This window comes from Scophthalmus maximus, chromosome 17, assembly GCF_022379125.1.
Source record: "Scophthalmus maximus strain ysfricsl-2021 chromosome 17, ASM2237912v1, whole genome shotgun sequence".
NCBI classification, from domain to species: Eukaryota; Metazoa; Chordata; class Actinopteri; order Pleuronectiformes; family Scophthalmidae; genus Scophthalmus; species Scophthalmus maximus.
This window is the reverse complement of record NC_061531.1, coordinates 15,167,332-15,186,637: the sequence shown is the minus strand read 5'-3', so window position 1 is coordinate 15,186,637 and position 19,306 is coordinate 15,167,332. Positions and strand designations below refer to the sequence as shown.

Genomic DNA, 19,306 nt, shown 5'->3' with positions numbered 1-19,306 from the left:
TGACTCAACCACATGAATGCAGCTGTGCCTTAACATGAGTCACTGTTCTGAAGTGTTTGATACAGTCATGGTGAGGACATCTGCTGGCAATTTCCTGGTGCTGCATTGTACTGAGAAAAGTAGTCAAAGTTGTCATTGTTGTTGAATTGTTCAGTAAAGGTCAAATTACATCAGGTAATATTGTACTTGCAGGGGAAACTGAAGTTCTGTTTATTTATACAATTGGGTTTTCAATGTCTACTAATCTGGAAGCGTTAGTATCTGCATCGTGGGGTCGATGTCGTCCAATAACCTAACAGCACTGCCCGACACTCCTGTCCACTAGGTGGCGACTTGCACCATTGAGTTCAATACCGTAAAGAAGAAGAAGAAGAAGAAGAAGAAGACGACAACAGAGCTAACATGGCTCTGTCTGTGTGTTAGCGATGCGTCTCATTTACGTTGTATTTTTGTGTCAAGTGCAGCGTTCAGATTGACAACGACCCGTTACATGAAGCCCATTGAACAAGTGAGCTGCTTTTTGACGTTCATACGACACAATATCCCAAAATAAGTTTGTTTATGTGCCGTGGATTAGTGCCAGGTCGCTGTCAGTGCTTCATACACGTAGGCTAAGTCCAGATGCTAACAGCCGCATTTATGTCCTTTATCTTTTATGTCTCATAACTACAAATATTGATTCAACGTTATAGGTTGAACATAAATGTTTTACCCCGGTTCGTCTTTAACGCTAATGTTTGGTTCTGATTCGTTTAACCACACTGAGCGCGGCTAGCTAGGCGATGCTAACAGCTAACAGCTACATCAGCTCGAATAGATACGCGCTTTACGTCCGTTTATCCCGCGTCTCTTTGTGTCCCGTGCACTCGCAGATGAATCTCAACTAGGCGACGACCCCCTGCTCCACCTGCGGCGACTGTGGTTCCGCCTTGTGCCCGTCAGTCGAGATGAATCGTCCCAAACCAACAACTCTCCGGCGCCCCAGCGCTGCCAAACCCTCAGGTGCGACGCCGGCCAGCCAGTGTCCTCCACAGTGAAGGTGACAAGCTGCGTGAGAACCAGATCACAACTTCTGTCTGCTCGTCCACAGGTCACCCACCGCCGGGGGACTTCATCGCCCTCGGATCGAAGAGCCAGGGCGCGGAGCCCAAAGCCCCCGCGGTCCTCCTGAAACCCGCGTCCACAGGTTTACCGGCGGACCGCAAGAGAGAGACGTCCACCGCCTTGCCCTCCTCGTCAGGCCTGTCCGGCCTCACCAAGCGCCCCAAGCTGTCCACCACGCCTCCGGTCAGCGCCCTGGGGAGACTGGCCGACGTGGCAGCTGCGGACAAGAGGTCAATTTCTCCCTCGATAAAGGAGCCGTCAGTGGTGCCTATTGAAGGTACGTCCCTACGTGGAGATGCCTCCGACCCCTTCGCCCAGTTATTACACGGAGAGTTGAATCACCTCTCTCTCTTTCCTTTGTGATTGCAGTGTCGCCGGCGGTGCTGCTGGACGAGATCGAGGCGGCCGAGTCCGAGGGCAACGACGATCGCATCGAGGGGCTTCTGTGCGGAGCGGTGAAGCAGCTCAAGCTGAACCGAGCCAAACCCGACATCACGCTGTACCTCAGCCTCATGTTCCTCGCCAAGATCAAGCCCAACGTCTTTGCAACCGAAGGAATCATTGAGGTGAGAGTGCTCGCGGCAGTATTATGCTGTAATATATTATTATTTAACTAAGTCTTTTAAAGACAGGTAAACTTGGTTTCTTAGGTGAACCTCACAGATGTTGTTGTTGATTTTTTTAGTACTTGCTCGCTGACTTGACTCCTGCTCTTTGTCACCAGGCCCTGTGCAGCCTGCTGCGTCGGGACGCTTCCATCAACTTCAAAGCGAAGGGCAACAGCCTGGTGTCCGTTCTCACTTGCAATCTGCTGATGGCCGCCTACGAGGAGGACGAGAACTGGCCGGAGATCTTTGTTAAAGTGAGTAATCTCCTACTCGGTCAAACACACGTCAACAAGCCGCATTTCGACCGGAAGTACCTGGAACTTTTTTCCATCACCTAATTTGCCACTGCAGGGACCTCCAGGAATTAAGGAACCTTCGCAGGAACTCTGTGCGTTCCCACCGCAGAGACTTTTGGGGGATAAAAAGATTTCCCTTGAACTTGATTGCGGTGGAAACACACATAGTTCCTGCAAAAGTGTCCTAGTTCCTGAGGAAAGTTCCTGTGGTGGAAACAAAACTTATACATTCCTTTTTAAAAGGTTTTTTTTTGTACCTTTGCATGAACTTTTCATTTTTTCCACTCTGAAATGTATTTGCAGGTGTACATAGAGGACTCGCTGGGGGAAAGAATCTGGGTGGACAGTTCTCACTGCAAGAACTTTGTCGACAACATCCAGACGGCTTTTGGCACAAAGATGCCCCCGAAGAGTATGCTGCTGCAGGCTGACACTGGCCGCTCCGCTGGAGATCTGAGTGCAGGTACGTTGATGATAACACAGTTCCGGGAATTACAGTGTGCAGAAAACAAGTGCTGGTTGGTAATGGAGCTTTTTCGGCTTTTGTAGGTAGCAGCCCACACCCCTCAACTCCTGATGACGACGACAGCCAGACTGAACTGCTGATCGCCGAGGAGAAGCTCAGCCCTGAGGACGAGGGGCAGGTGATGCCGAGGTATGAGAGCGACCCACATAGATTTGTGCGCAAGCTTTAGATTCAATGCAGCTTTAATTGTTTTACTCTCAATGACAAGATCTTAAAACTTGAATGAATCTATCACAGTTTGACTTATGATTTCTGCAAAAACTGAACCTTTTTTGTCCCGCCCTCTGGGAAACTGCAGGTATGAGGAACTGTCTGAGAGCGTGGAGGACTATGTGCTAGACGTCCTCCGGGATCAGCTGAACCGCAGGCAGCCGATGGACAACGTGTCCCGAAACCTGCTGCGTCTGCTCACGGCCACGTGCGGCTACAAAGAGGCGCGACTCATGGCCGTGCAGCGGCTGGAGATGTGGCTCCAGAACCCAAAGGTGAGAGAGCGAGACCCTGGGACAGTGATCCCTGGAATAAACCGACACGTGCGAGGCTCTAATTCACAGTATATCACTGGCTGTAGCTGAGAGCTGTGAGATGCTGCATTTGGGAATTGAATCTTGAGTCCATACTTCCATAATAAGGAAATATAATCGTACATTTTTTGTAGTTATAGATCATTTAAAGTGAATGTATGTTTATGCAAATTTTGTTCCATTGTATCATTTGTGAATTGAAAGAGACAGACAATTTTTTGTTCATGAACATGATTTGATTTTCTTCCTTGTGTTTTGAATACATGCAGCTGACTCGGCCGGCCCAAGACCTCCTCATGTCCATGTGTATGAACAGCAACACCCATGGAGCGGACGACATGGAGGTGATCTCCAACCTGATCAAGATCCGCCTCAAACCCAAAGTGCTCCTCAACCACTACATGCTGTGTGTCAGGTGCAGAGCCTCGTTTTGTCTTGACTTCTTTTTGTCTTTTGGCGTCAAACTCTGTGACTCACACTTACTGACTTTGTGTTTTTGGTATGCGACTCTCCAGGGAGCTGCTGAACGCACACAGAGACAACCTGGCCACCATGGTGAAGCTGGTGATCTTCAATGAGCTGTCCAATGCCAGGAATCCCAACAACATGCAAGTTCTCCACACGGTGCTCCAGCACAGCCCAGAGCAGGCTCCGAAGGTAAAACCTGAACCCAGAAATCATTTTCTTTCTGTTTTCATCTTTAAGCTTTTAAATTCTACACCTTAAATTCTTTTGTTTCATTCTCCCCGCCCCCCTTCTTGCCTGCAGTTCTTGGCAATGGTTTTCCAGGACCTGCTGACCAACAAGGACGATTACCTGCGCGCCTCCCGAGCTCTGCTGAGAGAGATCATCAAGCAGACCAAGCACGAGATTAACTTCCAGTCCTTCTGCTTTGGCTTAATGCAGGAGAGGAAGGAGGCCACTTACGTGGACATGGAGTTCAAAGTAAGCACATATAAAAAGCCCCTCAGTCGTTGTAGCTGTAATCGTCATTGTGTTCACGTTTGACTCTGGACTGTTTGTCGTCGTCTCTCCCTTGAAGGAGCGTTTTGTTATCCAGGTGACGGATCTGCTGACCGTCTCCATGATGCTGGGCATCACCGCTCAGGTCAAAGAAGCCGGCTTAGCTTGGGACAAAGGCGAGAAGAAGAGTGAGTCCTGTGTGTTATTTTTCTAATTTGCACATATTCACCAACAATAAAGCATTTTTAGGTATTTCCTTTATTTTTGTCTTATACGTGTCTGTTTTTTGGGGGTTGTTGTTTTAACAGATCTGGAGGGCCTGAGGTCGTTCCAGAATCAGATCGCCGCCATACAGAGAGACGCCGTGTGGTGGCTCCACACCGTGGTCCCCACCATCAGCAAAGTCGGCGCAAAGGACTACGTCCACTGGTCGGTATCTGCCTGTCTCTGAACAGGTTGTGCTAAACTAATGTTGTTTCCATTTACGTTAAACATGATTTATCATCATCATCTCTCTCACGTCCCCGCAGCCTTCACAAGGTGCTTTTCACCGAGCAACCCGAAACATATTACAAGTGGGACAACTGGCCTCCTGAGAGTGACAGAAAGTGAGTCTCCCTACACGTTTTTGTTCTCTTCCTAAAACTATATGCAGCCTGTTTCTTTTACTAAACTGATTTATTTTCTTCCCTCAGTTTCTTCCTTCGCCTCTGCTCCGAGGTGCCGCTGTTGGAGGACACGCTGATGCGCATTCTGGTGATCGGCCTGTCCCGCGACTTGCCCCTGGGCCCGGCCGATGCCATGGAGCTGGCAGACCACCTGGTGAAGAGGGCTGCCGGAGTTCAGTCCGACGGTGAGTGAGGCTCCGCTTTCGGCACAACCAATTTATTGAGTTTTCTTAAAGAGGCTTCACCATATTCAAATTTTATCCGCTGCAAAGGGAAATGCGTGATCTGATTCTTGGCGGTTTAAAGCAGCACAGCTGACTGACTGTTTGTTATCAGATCATATCAGCTCAACTGATCTGGAGGTGCTGAGAGTGGAGAGGATTCAACTCATCGATGCGGTGCTGAACCTGTGCACATACCATCACCCAGAGAACATTCAGCTGCCAGCGGGGTACGTCCAATGTCTTTTTAAAAACACTTATAAGCTATACTGTTTTACGAGTCGAGAATAATAATTGACTCCTTGTGTTTTAAGGTACCAACCACCAAATCTGGCGATATCCACCCTCTACTGGAAGGCGTGGCAGCTGCTGCTTGTGGTGGCTGCATTTAATCCTCAGAGGATAGGTACGTTTGAAAATGATGTTTCACACATAAGATAATTTTTTCTTTAAAATCGTGTCTTTTGAAATATTGTCATTACATTTCTTTTCCATTTAGGTTTGGCTGCCTGGGATGGTTACCCAACGCTGAAAATGCTCATGGAGATGGTTATGACAAAGTACGTAAAGGTTTTAATTTAGAGTCAAATAATTCCGAGTTTGTCTCATGAAGCTTGACTTAACACACGTCTCTGTGTGTGTGTAGTAACTACACCTACCCTCCGTGCACCATCACGGACGAGGACACGAAGACGGAGATGATCAACCGCGAGCTGCAGATCTCCCAACGGGAGAAACAAGAGATTCTAGCCTTCGAGAGCCACTTGGCCGCAGCGTCCACCAAACAGACGATCACCGAGAGCAACAGTCTGCTGTTGTCTCAGCTCACCAGTCTGGACCCACAGTAAGACACTAAGAGGAACTGTTTCACAGCGCGTGACTTAATACACTTGTGATTTATACACCAGAACCTTCTGAAATTACCTATTTGACTTGAATAATATATACAGAAATCTATACACCGATCATTTATCTTGCATTTCTCATAATTATCAAAATAAGCATTGATCTAAACAAGGTTACAAAATGCTTTATAATATACATGGGAATAAAACTGCACAGAACAAAACAAAAATAAAAAAAATAACAAAAGAAAGTAATAAAACAAATATTAAAAAATCATTTAAGAGGGTTTCCTGTAAAAGATGTGTTTTTGTGTAAGTGATGGCAAGTGTAATATCATGTATAATGACAGTATACATTATTCCCACCACTGTTAGATATTCCACTTAAGGTCATGGTACATTTTAAAAGAATTGCATCAAAAGTCCTGCAAAAAGGTTTAATAAAATAGTCAGTTATGTTATATGATAATTTGTAATTTCAGAAAAAGGCCTCAGTTGTTACCCAATAAAAGTTGCTGAAAGATGGAACTTCAGGCTTTAGCTGTTCACGGCTCAATTTGGTTTCTTTTAGAGGCAATGAGGTGTCACTCTCAAACTCCTGTATTACTCTGCAAAAAAAATTATGGCAGTTGTGTCACTGGAGGAAGGACTGATGTTTATTTTTTGTCCTCAGGGGTCCTCCTCGTCGACCTCCACCGCAGTTCCAGGAGCAACTAAAAACCCTCAACCAGTCCCTGCGTCTGGGACACCTCCTCTGCCGCAGCCGCAACCCAGACTTCCTGCTCAACATCATTCAGCGACAGGTAACGTCAACGTCCATATATACAGAGTGGTGGTATTGACCCAGGACAGATGAACTGAGTTTAAAACCACGTAGCCTGTTTAATTTAAGAGGAAATAACAGCGTCTAGCGTCACCGTTTGTCCTGTTAGTACTGTAATGTTTTCCTTCCTTCACAGGCTTCCTCTCAGTCCATGCCATGGTTGGCTGATCTGGTCCAGTCCAGCGAGGGTTCCTTGGACGTGCTCCCAGTGCAGTGCCTGTGTGAATTCCTTCTGCACGATGCTGCAGATGAGAGTCTGCCAATAGACGATGATGATGAAGCAGAGAGCAAAGAGCAGAGGGCCAAGAAGAGACAAGTAAGTCGATGATTAAACTTGAGATCTCCTATTTTTTTTTATAAAATTCACATTACCCGTATTTAATCATACATCTTTGTAGTTGGATACAAAATTGGACTTACTGTCTCTTGAGTGAATCTTGAATCCTCTTCCTCTTAGCGACAACAAAAGCAACGGCAGCTGCTCGAACGACTGCAGGATCTCTTGTTAGGTCCTAAAGCCGACGAACAGACAACGTGTGAAGTGCTGGATTATTTCCTGCGTCGTCTCAGCTCTTCTCAGGTGGCATCGAGAGTCCTAGCTATGAAGGTAAACATCATGTAATCTCTAGTAGCTTTGTGTTGCTATTTTGTTTAAAAATAACAAAATATAATTGTATTATTGTATATTATTTGCAGGGTTTGTCATTGGTGCTGACCGAAGGAGGCTTGAAGGACGGAGACGAGCGGGAGCAGCCCATGGAGGAAGACTCGGCAGATGCTGAGCTGTTGCCAGGTTACCAGTGGCTGCTGCAGGACCTCCCGAAGCTCCCCTTGTTTGACAGCGTCAGGGGCATGACGTCCACCGCTCTGCAACAGGTCAGCGTCTGACTCTAGCAGTGAACTGTCCATAACTGAAGATAAAGGTAAAGGTGTTTGACGCATGTCTTGTCTTGCTCCACTGCAGGCCATTCACATGGAGACCGATCCACAGACCATCAGTGCCTACCTCATCTACCTATCCCAGCATGCACCAGTGGAGGAGCAGGCTTCTCATAATGACCTTGCTCTGGTAAATGCAGCGAGTTGCATAAACTTGAATGTGTTTTTTTTTTTTTTTAACTCTTGTTTTCATAGATCAGTGCTGACGTGAATCTGGTTTTCGTGTCGTTCTCCGCAGGACATTGCCCGGCTGATCGTGGAACGTTCCACCATCATGAACAGCCTGTTCTGCAAACACTCCACCAGACCCGAGTCCGACGCCGTGCTCTCCGCTTTCCTCACCATCTTCTCCGCTTACATCAAGAGGATGAGGAAAACCAAAGACGGCGAGGATCTTTACAGCTGGGTGAGTGCAAGGCACAGCACTATGGGAATCTTTCTCACTGCGTGATCCACTTACCTAGAATCTTTTTTCAGTCAAGCCTAGTTACCTGGCAAATCTTGATGCAGTGAAGGACAAAAAACAAATGCAGCAGGTAGCAGCAAGCTTGCTGGACAAAGACGAAATTAATTTAATCTGCAACTGCAAATGTATTTGTTTTTGACGTCTGTGGGCATCAAACTATTAAGAAGAGGATGGATTCAAATGATAACTTGTGATTGACAAACATATTTTTTTTTTTGTTTTGTTTTTAGTCTGAATCTCAAGACCAGGTGTTTTTGCGTTGGACTACAGGAGAGACTGCAACCATGCACATCCTTGTGGTCCACGCCATGGTCATCCTGCTGACTCTGGGGCCGCCAAAAGGTAATCCTGTCTCTGTCACACTTCTGTATTTGCATTGGAAGAGAACATTATTACTATTGCATATGTGTGTGTTTCGTTTTTACAGGAGAGAGCGATTTCTATGCTCTTTTGGACATTTGGTTCCCTGACAAGAAACCCCTGCCCACCGCCTTCCTGGTTGACACCTCAGAGGAGGCCCTCCTGCTGCCCGATTGGCTGAAACTGAGGATGATCCGATCAGAGGTCTCTCGATTGGTCGACGCAGGTACAACTTCTTGTAACCTGCGAAAAAACAAACTGAAAATGGCTCACGTGGTCAATAGGTTCTTTTATCTACTCTTCAATGCACGTTTTTCCCCCTCAGCTTTGCACGACCTGGAGCCTCAGCAGCTGCTGCTGTTCGTTCAGTCCTTCGGCATCCCCGTGTCCAGCATGAGCAAACTGCTGCAGTACCTGGATCAGGCCGTTTCCCAAGACCCGCAGTCTCTTGAGGAGAACATCATGGACAAGCGTAAGTGTCTTCAGCAGACATTCTGCTGCTCTTTGATCGTTTTAAGATTCAAAAGATTTGTGCTAAATCTTTATTTGTTAATCTCATTTTCTGTTTCCTGTGCAACAGACTACATGGCCCACCTGGTTGAGGTGCAACATGAGCGAGGGGCCACTGGGGGGCACACTTTCCATTCTTTACTGAGCTCCTCTCTTCCTCCGAGCAGAGGTCAGTGACTTTATTGTTTCTGTGCAATTGCGACTTATAATTAACAATAATTATCATAATTAAATGTTTAGTCACATCCCTCAGAGTGTTTAACAATATTAAAATGTTCTGTAAATCCTTATACTTTTATACTTAAATAGAATATTACATTGCATAGTTTTTTGTAATGTAACAAAAAGCTACGAGAACTGAATGATAAGTGATCAAATTTACGTCCTATCAGATTCCGCTGAAACAAGTAAGGCCAAAGTTACCGTGGAAACGCCCCACAGCTCTGTTAAGATGAGAGCGGCCAGTCAGCTTCCTGCCGTCGGGCCCGAAGACGATCTCACTGGCATGTTGCTTCAGGTACGATTCGGCTACCGAGGTTGAACACCGTCTCCGATCAAAAGTTGTTCAATCTTATGTATTCTAAACTGTTTCTTTGACAGTTGAAATTATGTCTGTTTCCTTCACCTCGACAGATATTCCCCTTGAAGGTGGACCCTCGCTGGCATGGCCCGCCCCCCAGCCAGCTCTCCCTGGCCCTGCAGCAGGCCCTGGCTAAAGAGCTGATGCGGGCCAAACAGGGCCAGGTTCAGCAGGGTGGGTTGGCGTTTCGCCTCCTCCAGGCCTTTGCCGCCCTGCTCACCTCTGCCCACGCGGGGCCTATCGTCATGTCAATGCACCGCAGCCACGCCCTCTCCTGTCCGCTCATGCGCCAACTTCACCTCTATCAGGTAAGACATAATCCTAAAGCTGATTCTTCAAACACTTAATTACAATATTTCTTTCTGTTTTCTCCTGCTTAACATTTTTGTTTTCTCTGCAGCGTCTCGTGTCCCAGGACGTTACCTTCTCCTCACTGTTCCTCAAGGTCGTGGTTGAGATGTTAATCTGGTTAGACAACCCGACTGTGGAGGCAGGACCACTGAAGACTCTGCTCAGATCTTTCGCTGGCCAGAACTCTCACACACACAGGCACAATGACGGTGAGCACCCTCCATTATTTCTCGTTTCAGATGCTGGTTGGTCCTTTTTGTGTACAGTGAGTGATAAGCGTCTTTGCCCCGCAGTGCGGACAGGTTTCCTCCACCTGGCTGAGGCGTTGGCGTATCGCAGAGACACTGAAGGGCCATTGAGAGCCGTCATTGCAATGCTGAAAGCTGGAGACAGATGTAACGCAGAAGCAGAGCTCATTGGCAAAGGTATTAACGGAGTTTTGTTGGTGTGAATGTGCATTGAATTTGTTTGTACTGCCCGATGAAAGTTTATTTTTTACCATCTTAACAAGAACACTCAGATCTTCGCCAATGCTGAGCAAAACTCCATATATATACAGTTAAACCCCAAACTTCCATTCCCATCTCCATCTGACAGACACATTTTGTATAATGTTATGTACAGTATTTGTGTAGATATGACTTTTCAAGGTTTGCCTCTTGCAATGATGACCAATCTTTCAAAAATATGCCTACATCAAAATTTCTGGAAAAAATTTAAATTATCATGGCCAAGACATATCAAGCCCATAACATTTTGATTAAAAGACAAACCGACAAACCAAACCAATCACATAACCTCTTGGCAGCTGATTAGTTGCTCATCAAGTACTAAATATTTTACAACTTTTACCTTTTTTATATTGATTATGGTGATCAAGAGTTTTGTGTTTTCAGTACAGCAGAAGTAAGAAGGTGCAATTTCAAATCATAACTACCAGTTATATAAAAAATATGTATATATTTTAAACATATATTTTTAGTTTAAAAAAAGAGTGATATGCTATAAAAAGAACAACTTTTTATAACAACAAGCCTTGAATTTAACATATTCATATATATAATACAGTGTATTGTGGCCTTCATTATGACACGAAGACGCCCTTAAGTCAGTCAACGATCTTTTTACTAAGAAGAACAGTTTTATTATTTATTTTTGATTTGTTCAGTGCTACAAGGGCTGATGGAGGTGAAGTCGCCATACTTGGAGGAGCTGCTGTCTCTGTTGATGACCGTGGGCACGCAGAACGGGACGGCCGGCCCCGTCGCCATGGTGATCTCCTTGCTGCTTCAAGAAACCGAGGAGCAAGGCGTGAAGAAGGAAGTGGATTCTAACAAGTGAGCGCCGCAATTATATCCCCCCCTTCAACTCACGCAAAGGAACGTTAATCTTTGACTAACTGACAAACACTTGCCGCCTACTGTCTGCGGCCTTGTGCTAGTAAACTGCTGTTGGATTTGGTTGAGGAAGTTTTAATTGGTTTTTTGCAGCTTTACGTTGGCTTTTCTGATTCACACGCTGCGAAAATCTCCAAATACTTTGCGGTAACTTGATTTAACTGTAGGAGCCATGTTGCTTCTGTCTGCAACATTTTTATCAGGCTTTTTCTGAGCAGCATTGAAAGCAACCAGGTTCGGTTCTGTTTATAATTGTTCTGTTTCTTCTTGCATGTGTTGCTCACGACTTTGCTCTGAGGTCATGATTAAAGCTGTAGGAGATGAAGCGTTGAGATGTTTTGAGTTAACCCGTTGAGTTTGACCTTTTGCCTGCAGCTCTGAGGTGACGAAGTCGGGGCTGAGCTCTGGGCTGCTCGTCGACTGGGTGGAGCATCTCGACCCCGAGGTCACGTCGGTGTGTCCCGACCTGCAGCAGAAGCTACTGTTCGCCCTCAACAAAGTGAGATAATCGTTGCCAGCAGATACTGTACCACACGCTGAACATAATTATACATTGAGTTGTGTGTTCGCTTGGCGTCGCTTATGCATCCTTTTTTTTTTTTCCCCCCCTCTATTCCAGGTACGAGGCACCCCTGCATACAGACCTTATCTTCTGGCCTTGCTCACACATCAGTCAAACTGGTCCACCCTCCTTCAGTGCATCGGTGCTCTTCTCAGCAAGCGGCGAGACTACAAGTACGTCTGTCTATTTTGTTTAACATTTTCTGAGCAACGGTTTAGTCTGATATTTAGTTCTAGTATTAAAACATACATTTATTTATTTATATATATATATATATATATATACTACCACTACTTCTATATTCCACAATTCACACAATAGTGTGAATAGTCAGTATGAGGGTGCATATACATACATTTACACACATACATGTGCAGCCTATCATACATGTTGCATATTTATAAATTTACATCTTCATGTGCCCATACCTACACCCACACATTATAATTTAAAAAATGTAAGGATACAGACTAAAAGAACATGTAGACAAATTAGATTTTACTCAGCTTTTTTTTTTTTCAGAGAGAACTTATGTTTGATATCTGCATAACTTTTTTCAGACTGGACCCTTCGTCCGCTCTGGACTTCCTGTGGGCGTGCAGCCACATCCCGCGTATCTGGCAAGGACGTGACCAGAAGATCCCTCAGGTAAAAAATCGAAAATCCCTCGAACATTAGAGAGAAAATCCTCAGAAACAGGAGGCAGTTTCATTCTGCTTACGAATGAAGCTGATGATGACGTTTGTATCTTTTCCTCTGCGCAGAAGAAAACCGAGAAGTTTGTGCTGCGCCTCAGCTCGGAGGAGCTCGTCAGCCTGGTGGACCTGATCCTGTCCGAGTCGGAGCTCAACGGTCGTGACCAGCAACACGACGACAAGGGCGGCGTGGACCAGGCCTCGCGCTCCCTCATCCAGTCCCGGCTGCCGCTCATTCACTCCTACTGCAACGGAGATCTGGAAAACATCAAGAAGGTCTCCGAGTATCTCATCAGCTGCACAAAGAAGTGGGAGGACAGGTGAGCCGTGTCACTCTCTTCCCTCCACAGCCAAAGACGCATATGTTCCTCACATTTTTATGGTATAAGGTTCATGAAAAGTGCTCAGACCAACCGTTTTCCACACTTTGTATTGTTCTTTCTAATTAGCCTCAAACAGTGAGGCTATTTTTTTTCCTTTCTCCTCCCTGTTATGGCGTGCTGATAAACTTGGGAGTAAAAAATCGCACTAGATTTTTCCTTCTCGGCGCAGATGATCTTTCCTCTGTCAGCCACAATGCCGCGGACCAGGGGAAACTCGATAATTAGGTCTATTGGTGTGAAATTAAAACCAGCAGAAGTCGTCTACACTGTGATCTCTTTAAATGCTCAGTGTTATTATAATGAAGCCGGGAGGATTAAGGCTGGAGCTCCAAACTTGCCTGTGTTGTGAATTCCTGCGCTGACTTAGCTGTCAGAGATCAGGGTGCAACTCTTTGTGGAGGCAAAAAAAACTCCTTTCATGAGCGCGTCTCTGGTTATTAAACCACTTTAATGAGGAAACTTTGGCCAAGGTCAGGCAAAATTAGCTTCCCGAATTAAAGCGTTTTAAGTACGACTAAGCTGCTGGTGAAAATGGTTGCTTGTGAAAGTATGGTGGGATAAAATTTTTTAAAAAGATGTTGATAGTGAAGGGTTTTGGCCTTGTGCTGAATAAACACTTGCTTGTGTGTTAAGCATTCTTCTCGTGGAGGCTCACTGTCAGATAAGCCGGTGTTTATTCCAATTACACATCAACTGTTGAACGACTCTTTACTCTCGGTCAAGGTCGCCCGGTTTTGCTTAACGTATAGCCGTAATAAACTTTTCAGTCGGAGGAAGAGTGGTCGTCATCTGAGCCTGAGCCAGTAAGAGGATTGTGTGCGAAACCACAGTGACTTAAAGGCAAATACTGCAGAATTACATTACGGTTATTCATGTGCCTACTTTGTTATTAAAATGCGATAATTATTGTCGCTTGTAAGACGTGAAACAACGGAGAAGCGCCGGATGGCGCTCGCTTACTCTCTGATCTTGTATCAGATTTGTTGATAATCAGTCGAAAAGAGATGGAGGAAGTTGAATTTCACAAAATCCAACAGGGAACATCCAACAGCTTCAGGTTGTTAACTCCAGTAAACAGTGGAGGTCACTGGAGGTGAAAAGCTGTTCCTAACTTTTTGTGGCGGCACAAAAAATGGTCACTGTCGGTTGAAAAGCTTCCAGCTACAGAACTCAATGACATCAGGGATTATTGTCTCACACTTCCTTATTAACCTACAATAACTTGTATTTTCCCTAAAGTGAGTTACATATTCCTGTACTTGTGGCTTGTTCCGAAACCATAGCAAACAGTACACTTACCTTTTCTTTGCTTATTTTGTCTTTCAGTGCGATGAGCAAGCGCTGCCAGAACCTGCTGCTGCAGATCTATCTTCATTTCCCCGAGGTCATCCAGCACGTTACCCTGCCGGACGGCACCTTCAGCAGCGGAGGGGCGGCAGACGGCAGCAGCTGCAAGGTGAAGATTCGCCCCGCAGGGTCACACGAGCGGTTTTCAGACATCGACAGCATCAGTTGGGCTTTCACGTATATGACGACCACGGCAGGAGATTGTCCCGAGTCGGACGCGCTCACGACAGCAGGAACATTTCGATAATCCCGCCGCAGAGAGCAGTGTTTTTGTTTGGTTTAGTTTGAGTATGAAAATTATATGAATCATGCCACTGCCATCATCAAATCACCAAAGTAGTGAATATCTTTTCCCCAGAATAATCTAACATCCCTCTAACATCAGTCTAGAGAGACTATTTTTTCCCTATTATTTCAACTCAAAGAAAATGTGCTTTATGTTTGAACTTTACTATTTGAAATACCATATGTAAAACAATGACACCACAGTTTTATTTTCATTTCTCAGCTGGACGTCCTCGTCCATCGCCTGGTCACTCTGCTCGCTGACATTGGAGACACCAAGTCCGTGGAGAGCCGCGTGTCCGATGCCAACCTGGCCTGTAGGAAACTGGCTGTGTCGCACCCCGTCCTTTTGCTCAGGTGAACTTAAAAGAAAAAGGAAGTATTTCATACAGTTGTGTGTTGACTGAACACAGTGTCTCACAGTGGCTGTTTTTTGCTCTCCTCCACAGACACCTGCCCATGGTCGCAGGTCTGCTACACGGTCGCATTCACCTGAACATGCAGGAGTTCCGGCAGCAGAACCACATGACCTTCTTCAGCAACGTGCTCGCCATCCTGGAGCTGCTGCAGCCGCTGGTGTTCCACGGCGACCACCAGAGGGCGCTTCAAGACTGCCTTCTGTCGTTCATGAAGGTCCTTCGGGTGGGCGACTCGACTCAACTCGCTCACACGTTCAAATCTTCGGCAGGCGATTTTGAGAAAAGAGATTTAGACTCACAGTTCCCCTCTGTGTGTGTGTGTGTGTGCGTCTTCCCTCTTGTAGAACTTTCAGAGGACACGTTCTCCTTTGGTCTTCATCAACAAATTCCTGCAGTTCACACAGAAGTACATCACGCGCAACGCGGCGGCCGCCATTCCTTATCTACAGAAGCACTCTGCCATCTTACAGTTAGTATTTCATGCCGACTGTAGCCTTTGTACAATAAATTTGTAACATATTAAACTATGAATGTTTTTTTGTTTTGTTGAACATTTTGTTTTGCTGTTTCACCGTTTTGTTTAGGGGCCTATGCGCTGAAAACCCCGACCTGGTCCAGCTGAAGTCTCTGCTGGCCGGACTCACTCTGCCAGTGAGAAGCTCCTCTGCTGGGGTCTCGACAGACGATGGAGAGGGTGAGCACGGTTTTCATGTCGGCTTCGTCCGAAACACATCACAGACTTCACAGAGCCCTCGTTTACCTGGAACATGAGTACATTTAAAATAGTGTAATAGTAAGAGGCTGATGTAGATATAGACCATAACCACCTTGCACCAGCATACATCCTGTACGTCATGGTTACATTTGAAGGATAAAATCTAAAGTCTCCCTTCTTATAGACATTTTTTGCAGACACAGGCATTTTGCTAAATAATTGTTTTTTTCTTCTTCTCTTCTCTAGATGACATGTCGACCGGTTCCCTTCCCCTAGTCAACATATCTGCCTCGGTTTCAGTGAGCGCGGCCGACATGACGATGTGCCTGAAAAAGATGTCCAGAGGAGAAGCAGTCGAGGGTAACGCAACAAAACCGCCACCGAAAATGCCACGTCGTGTGTATTAAATCCTGTTTCGTAACGAGTAACGCGTAGGTATTTTGTTTTCTCTGCATCTGCCGTAGATGTGTTGGAAGTGTTGACAGAGGTGGATGATAAGTCGAGGAGGAGCCCAGAGATCATCCAATACTTCATTGTGAGTCATAACAAAAAAGAAAAAAATAGCGCAGCAGCAGTCAATGTGTAACGCGTCCGTCACCACCCTGTGTGTGTCTGTTGTTTGTAGAACGATCTGCAGAGACTTATGGTTTCCTCTGAGGAGCTGTGTCGGAACATGGCCTTCAGTCTGGCCCTGCGCTGCATGCAGAACAACCCCTGGTAAGTTCACGAGCACTCGGGGGACAAACCGCCTGCAGAGGAACCTACTGCAACCGAGAAGAAACGTGTGTGTGTGGAGATTGTAATAATAACGCTGTAGTGATTTTAATCATTGTTCAGTTTCTTTTCTCCGTGTAATCGTATATTGTTTTTTTCTTCTGTGCCACAGCCTGGCAACAGACTTCCTGCCAACTTTCATGTACTGCATGGGCAGTGGGAACTTCGACGTGGTGCAGACTGCGCTCAGGAATCTCCCCGAATACGTGCTTCTCTGTCAGGGTAAGAAGAAGCTCTTCAGCCACACGCCTCCTTGTTGACAGTGATCTGGTCACAAGGGCACCAGTATAGTCATAAGACCTTTTTTTTTTAAAATCTGTATCATGTAAAGAGCTTGTTTTCCCCCTCCCTCCAGAACACGCAGACATCCTGCTCCACAAGGCGTTTCTAGTGGGAATCTACGGACAGATCGACACCAGTTCCATGATCTCCGAGTCCATGAAAGTCCTTCACATGGAAGCAACAACATAACAGTAAAAGCGTGAACAACTGCACCAAAATAGTGTCACTCCTTCTCTGCATTCCGGAGCTGGATTTCTTTTTCCCTCCTTTTGCCTTTTAGTTCAAACGTTGCTCTAATTTGATCACAGCAGATTACCGGACTCGTCGGCTCGTCGACGGTTCACATTAAAGCGTCCTCCAGCGAGCCAGAAGCTTCCAGTTGTGTAATAATTTGGCCGACTTCAAAGAATGTATTAAAACTCCCTCTAAATGAGCTGGAAATGTAATAATTAAAAACTGTGAAATTGCCATTGTTGCAGTAAAGTCACAATTAGGCCATTTATTACTCTGTAAAAGGATGTAAATTATTTTTTAACTGATATTGTGACAATACAAGAACGAGTAATGAAAAAAAGATAAGGAGAACTGGAACAGTATTAGGTGATGTCATTGTGTCATTCAACACATACTACACCCAGTTGGATAAATAATAGAAACAGTCGATTTAATAATTGGAAATGGTAATATGGTAAATGGCATTATATTACAAGTAGTCAAATAAACGGTTCAATTAGATTTAAATAATTACTAAACTGTCTTTAGAGGGAGATTTTTTACATCACTGCAGTCGCTAAATTATCAGCTATTACATTTATGACACTACAAATCTCATTGTTATAGGCCCTCATATTTTCACTTTTGGCTTCATATCTTTAATTGTTTGAATATGAATTATTAATATTAAAATCACACTATGTTAATACAAATGTTTTTTGGATACAAACCTAAATGTTTTGATGATCTTTCATCAATATGAGTATAAGGAGCAGTTTAATATTGAGTCTTTAAGTTTTTGACTGTTATTACCGAACAATTGAAACTTATTAAAAATAAGAAGCCATAGTACAAAACAATTGTCATCGCTCAAATTATTTTTTGTGAATTTCTTCAACAGCTGAAACAAATAATCAAAAAGTCCTGATGCTTTAATGTTACTAGAATCTGTGAACTGAATAAAATCATTTTTCAGAATGATCTTTGTTTTTTTTTATTTCATTCATCTTAAACCGTCGGAAAGTATCATATGTCGACAGTTAACTAGTTCGGCGACTCAATGGAGACATTTTACCACACTTTAAATTGGAAAGTAGTTTAATGTTGAAATTATTAAAAAAAAATGTTCACAGGAACCAATTATTACCTTTCAAAGACACATGTTATCACCTAAAGGAAATGGTGGAAGGTTTGCGGCCTTTTCATTTCATTCCCATAATTCTTGGCTCCTGATAAAAGTCAGAGAACGTCTGTCATTGGTCGCGCTCGCTCTTCACTGGGGTGTAACGGACAAATGAAAGGCGCGATGCACACGCTGTGATGGAAACCATTTTGCCATGAAAAGTGTGAGTTGTTTTGCCGAGCGCCGCTGACTCCATCGGAAAAACCTCTTGATGGGAGTCGCGGGGATCCGTTAAACAAACGTGCAGGCATGCTGGTGAACTAGGAAAGTGGACGCTGCCATTGATGCTAAATTAACCATGGCGGTAATTGTTCAATCAGACCAAAGGCTGCTTTGAAGATGGGATGTGGGTTGGCCATTTTTTTGGGGGGGGGGGGGGGGCAGCAAAGACCGTTGCTGGTGTTTTGTTACATGTAGGAGGAGATGACGACGAAGCCTGGTGAAGGATCCTCGTTGAGGGTGAGACGTGTCCACACTGGTGGGTCAGTGGAGGCTGTGGATCAGTCTGTACATTAATGCAGCATTTTCTATTTAACCAGTAGGCTGTAGGTCAAAGTGATCAACCCCTAAACTTCCTGTTTAACCCTCTCAAGGCATTTTTTAAAAAACCAAACATGTTCCTCGGCACATCAAAATCCTTTTTAATCGATGTGCATATTCAACACATCCTTCCCTTTAAACATTTTGTTCATATGTGCACAGAAGTCGCGTCCTCAACCCATCATGCACCATACCTGAGGATCTCTCAATGCCGTTTTTTGATTTTTTTTTTTATGTCTGATGTGTTAATTGCACCTGTACGGTGTCCTATAACTCGCCGACAAGCTCTGTTTATGGTTATCAATCAAACTTACGACACAAGTCCCAGCAGCCATGGGCTCTTGGTCAGGCGCCAGCATCCCATTGGCTGGGCAGCAGTGAGGCGGAACAGAGATGAGTGACAGCTAACGAGGAGGGAGGGAGGGAGGGAGGGGGGAGGAGGAGGCGTGGGGGCCGAGCGGCTGCTGAATGGTCTTGATGGACCAGTGACAAGTTAACAACCTCTGCCGTTATTCGTGGCACCAGGCCGGGTGCCCTCGCCTGCAGCTGCTCATTTGTCCAAACGCTGAGCATTTTCCCCCTCGCACGGTGAAAGAGTGTCTCCATGTAGCATATTTATTGGCGTAACCATGGAAACGGAGGAACTCACTGTAGTCAAGTGCAGTTCTGATGTAATTTACTTTAGTATTTGTTTCATATTTATATCTTAAGAGTGATATTTTACTTT

At 45.2% G+C, this 19,306-nt stretch overlaps 1 protein-coding gene across 2 annotated transcripts; it reads left to right on the top strand.

The window, feature by feature from the left end:
- Positions 1-350: 350 nt before the first annotated feature.
- Positions 351-17,837, top strand: ints1 (integrator complex subunit 1). 2 transcript variants are annotated; one of them, XM_035615587.2, is made up of 48 exons: positions 351-508; positions 873-1,002; positions 1,091-1,381; positions 1,474-1,670; positions 1,829-1,966; positions 2,312-2,471; positions 2,558-2,663; positions 2,833-3,019; positions 3,328-3,473; positions 3,574-3,715; positions 3,827-4,003; positions 4,101-4,209; positions 4,330-4,450; positions 4,552-4,629; positions 4,717-4,874; positions 5,026-5,140; positions 5,225-5,316; positions 5,410-5,470; positions 5,557-5,754; positions 6,429-6,558; positions 6,715-6,894; positions 7,036-7,185; positions 7,275-7,454; positions 7,543-7,647; positions 7,756-7,923; positions 8,214-8,325; positions 8,411-8,569; positions 8,669-8,815; positions 8,924-9,022; positions 9,246-9,370; positions 9,487-9,741; positions 9,834-9,993; positions 10,078-10,209; positions 10,953-11,121; positions 11,557-11,680; positions 11,801-11,916; positions 12,304-12,391; positions 12,508-12,758; positions 14,148-14,277; positions 14,677-14,810; positions 14,903-15,095; positions 15,217-15,341; positions 15,457-15,566; positions 15,834-15,947; positions 16,052-16,122; positions 16,213-16,304; positions 16,474-16,583; positions 16,717-17,837. In XM_035615587.2, the coding sequence occupies exons 2-48, from the start codon at positions 948-950 to the stop codon at positions 16,830-16,832; spliced, it is 6,576 nt and encodes a 2,191-aa protein (XP_035471480.1). In that variant the 5' UTR covers positions 351-508; positions 873-947; the 3' UTR covers positions 16,833-17,837. The 2 variants fall into 2 exon arrangements, with proteins under 2 accessions (XP_035471480.1, XP_035471479.1); XM_035615586.2 differs by having other exon boundaries at positions 4,101-4,218.
- The last annotated feature ends 1,469 nt before the right edge of the window (positions 17,838-19,306 follow it).

Excerpts from the sequence above, each read along its gene's own strand:
- ints1 (XM_035615586.2), top strand. The coding sequence starts at position 948 with ATGAATCGTCCCAAACCAACAACTCTCCGGCGCCCCAGCGCTGCCAAA. Across the intron at positions 6,559-6,714 it reads TCAACATCATTCAGCGACAG|GCTTCCTCTCAGTCCATGCC; the intron begins GTAACGTCAACG and ends CTTCCTTCACAG. Across the intron at positions 7,648-7,755 it reads CTCATAATGACCTTGCTCTG|GACATTGCCCGGCTGATCGT; the intron begins GTAAATGCAGCG and ends CGTTCTCCGCAG.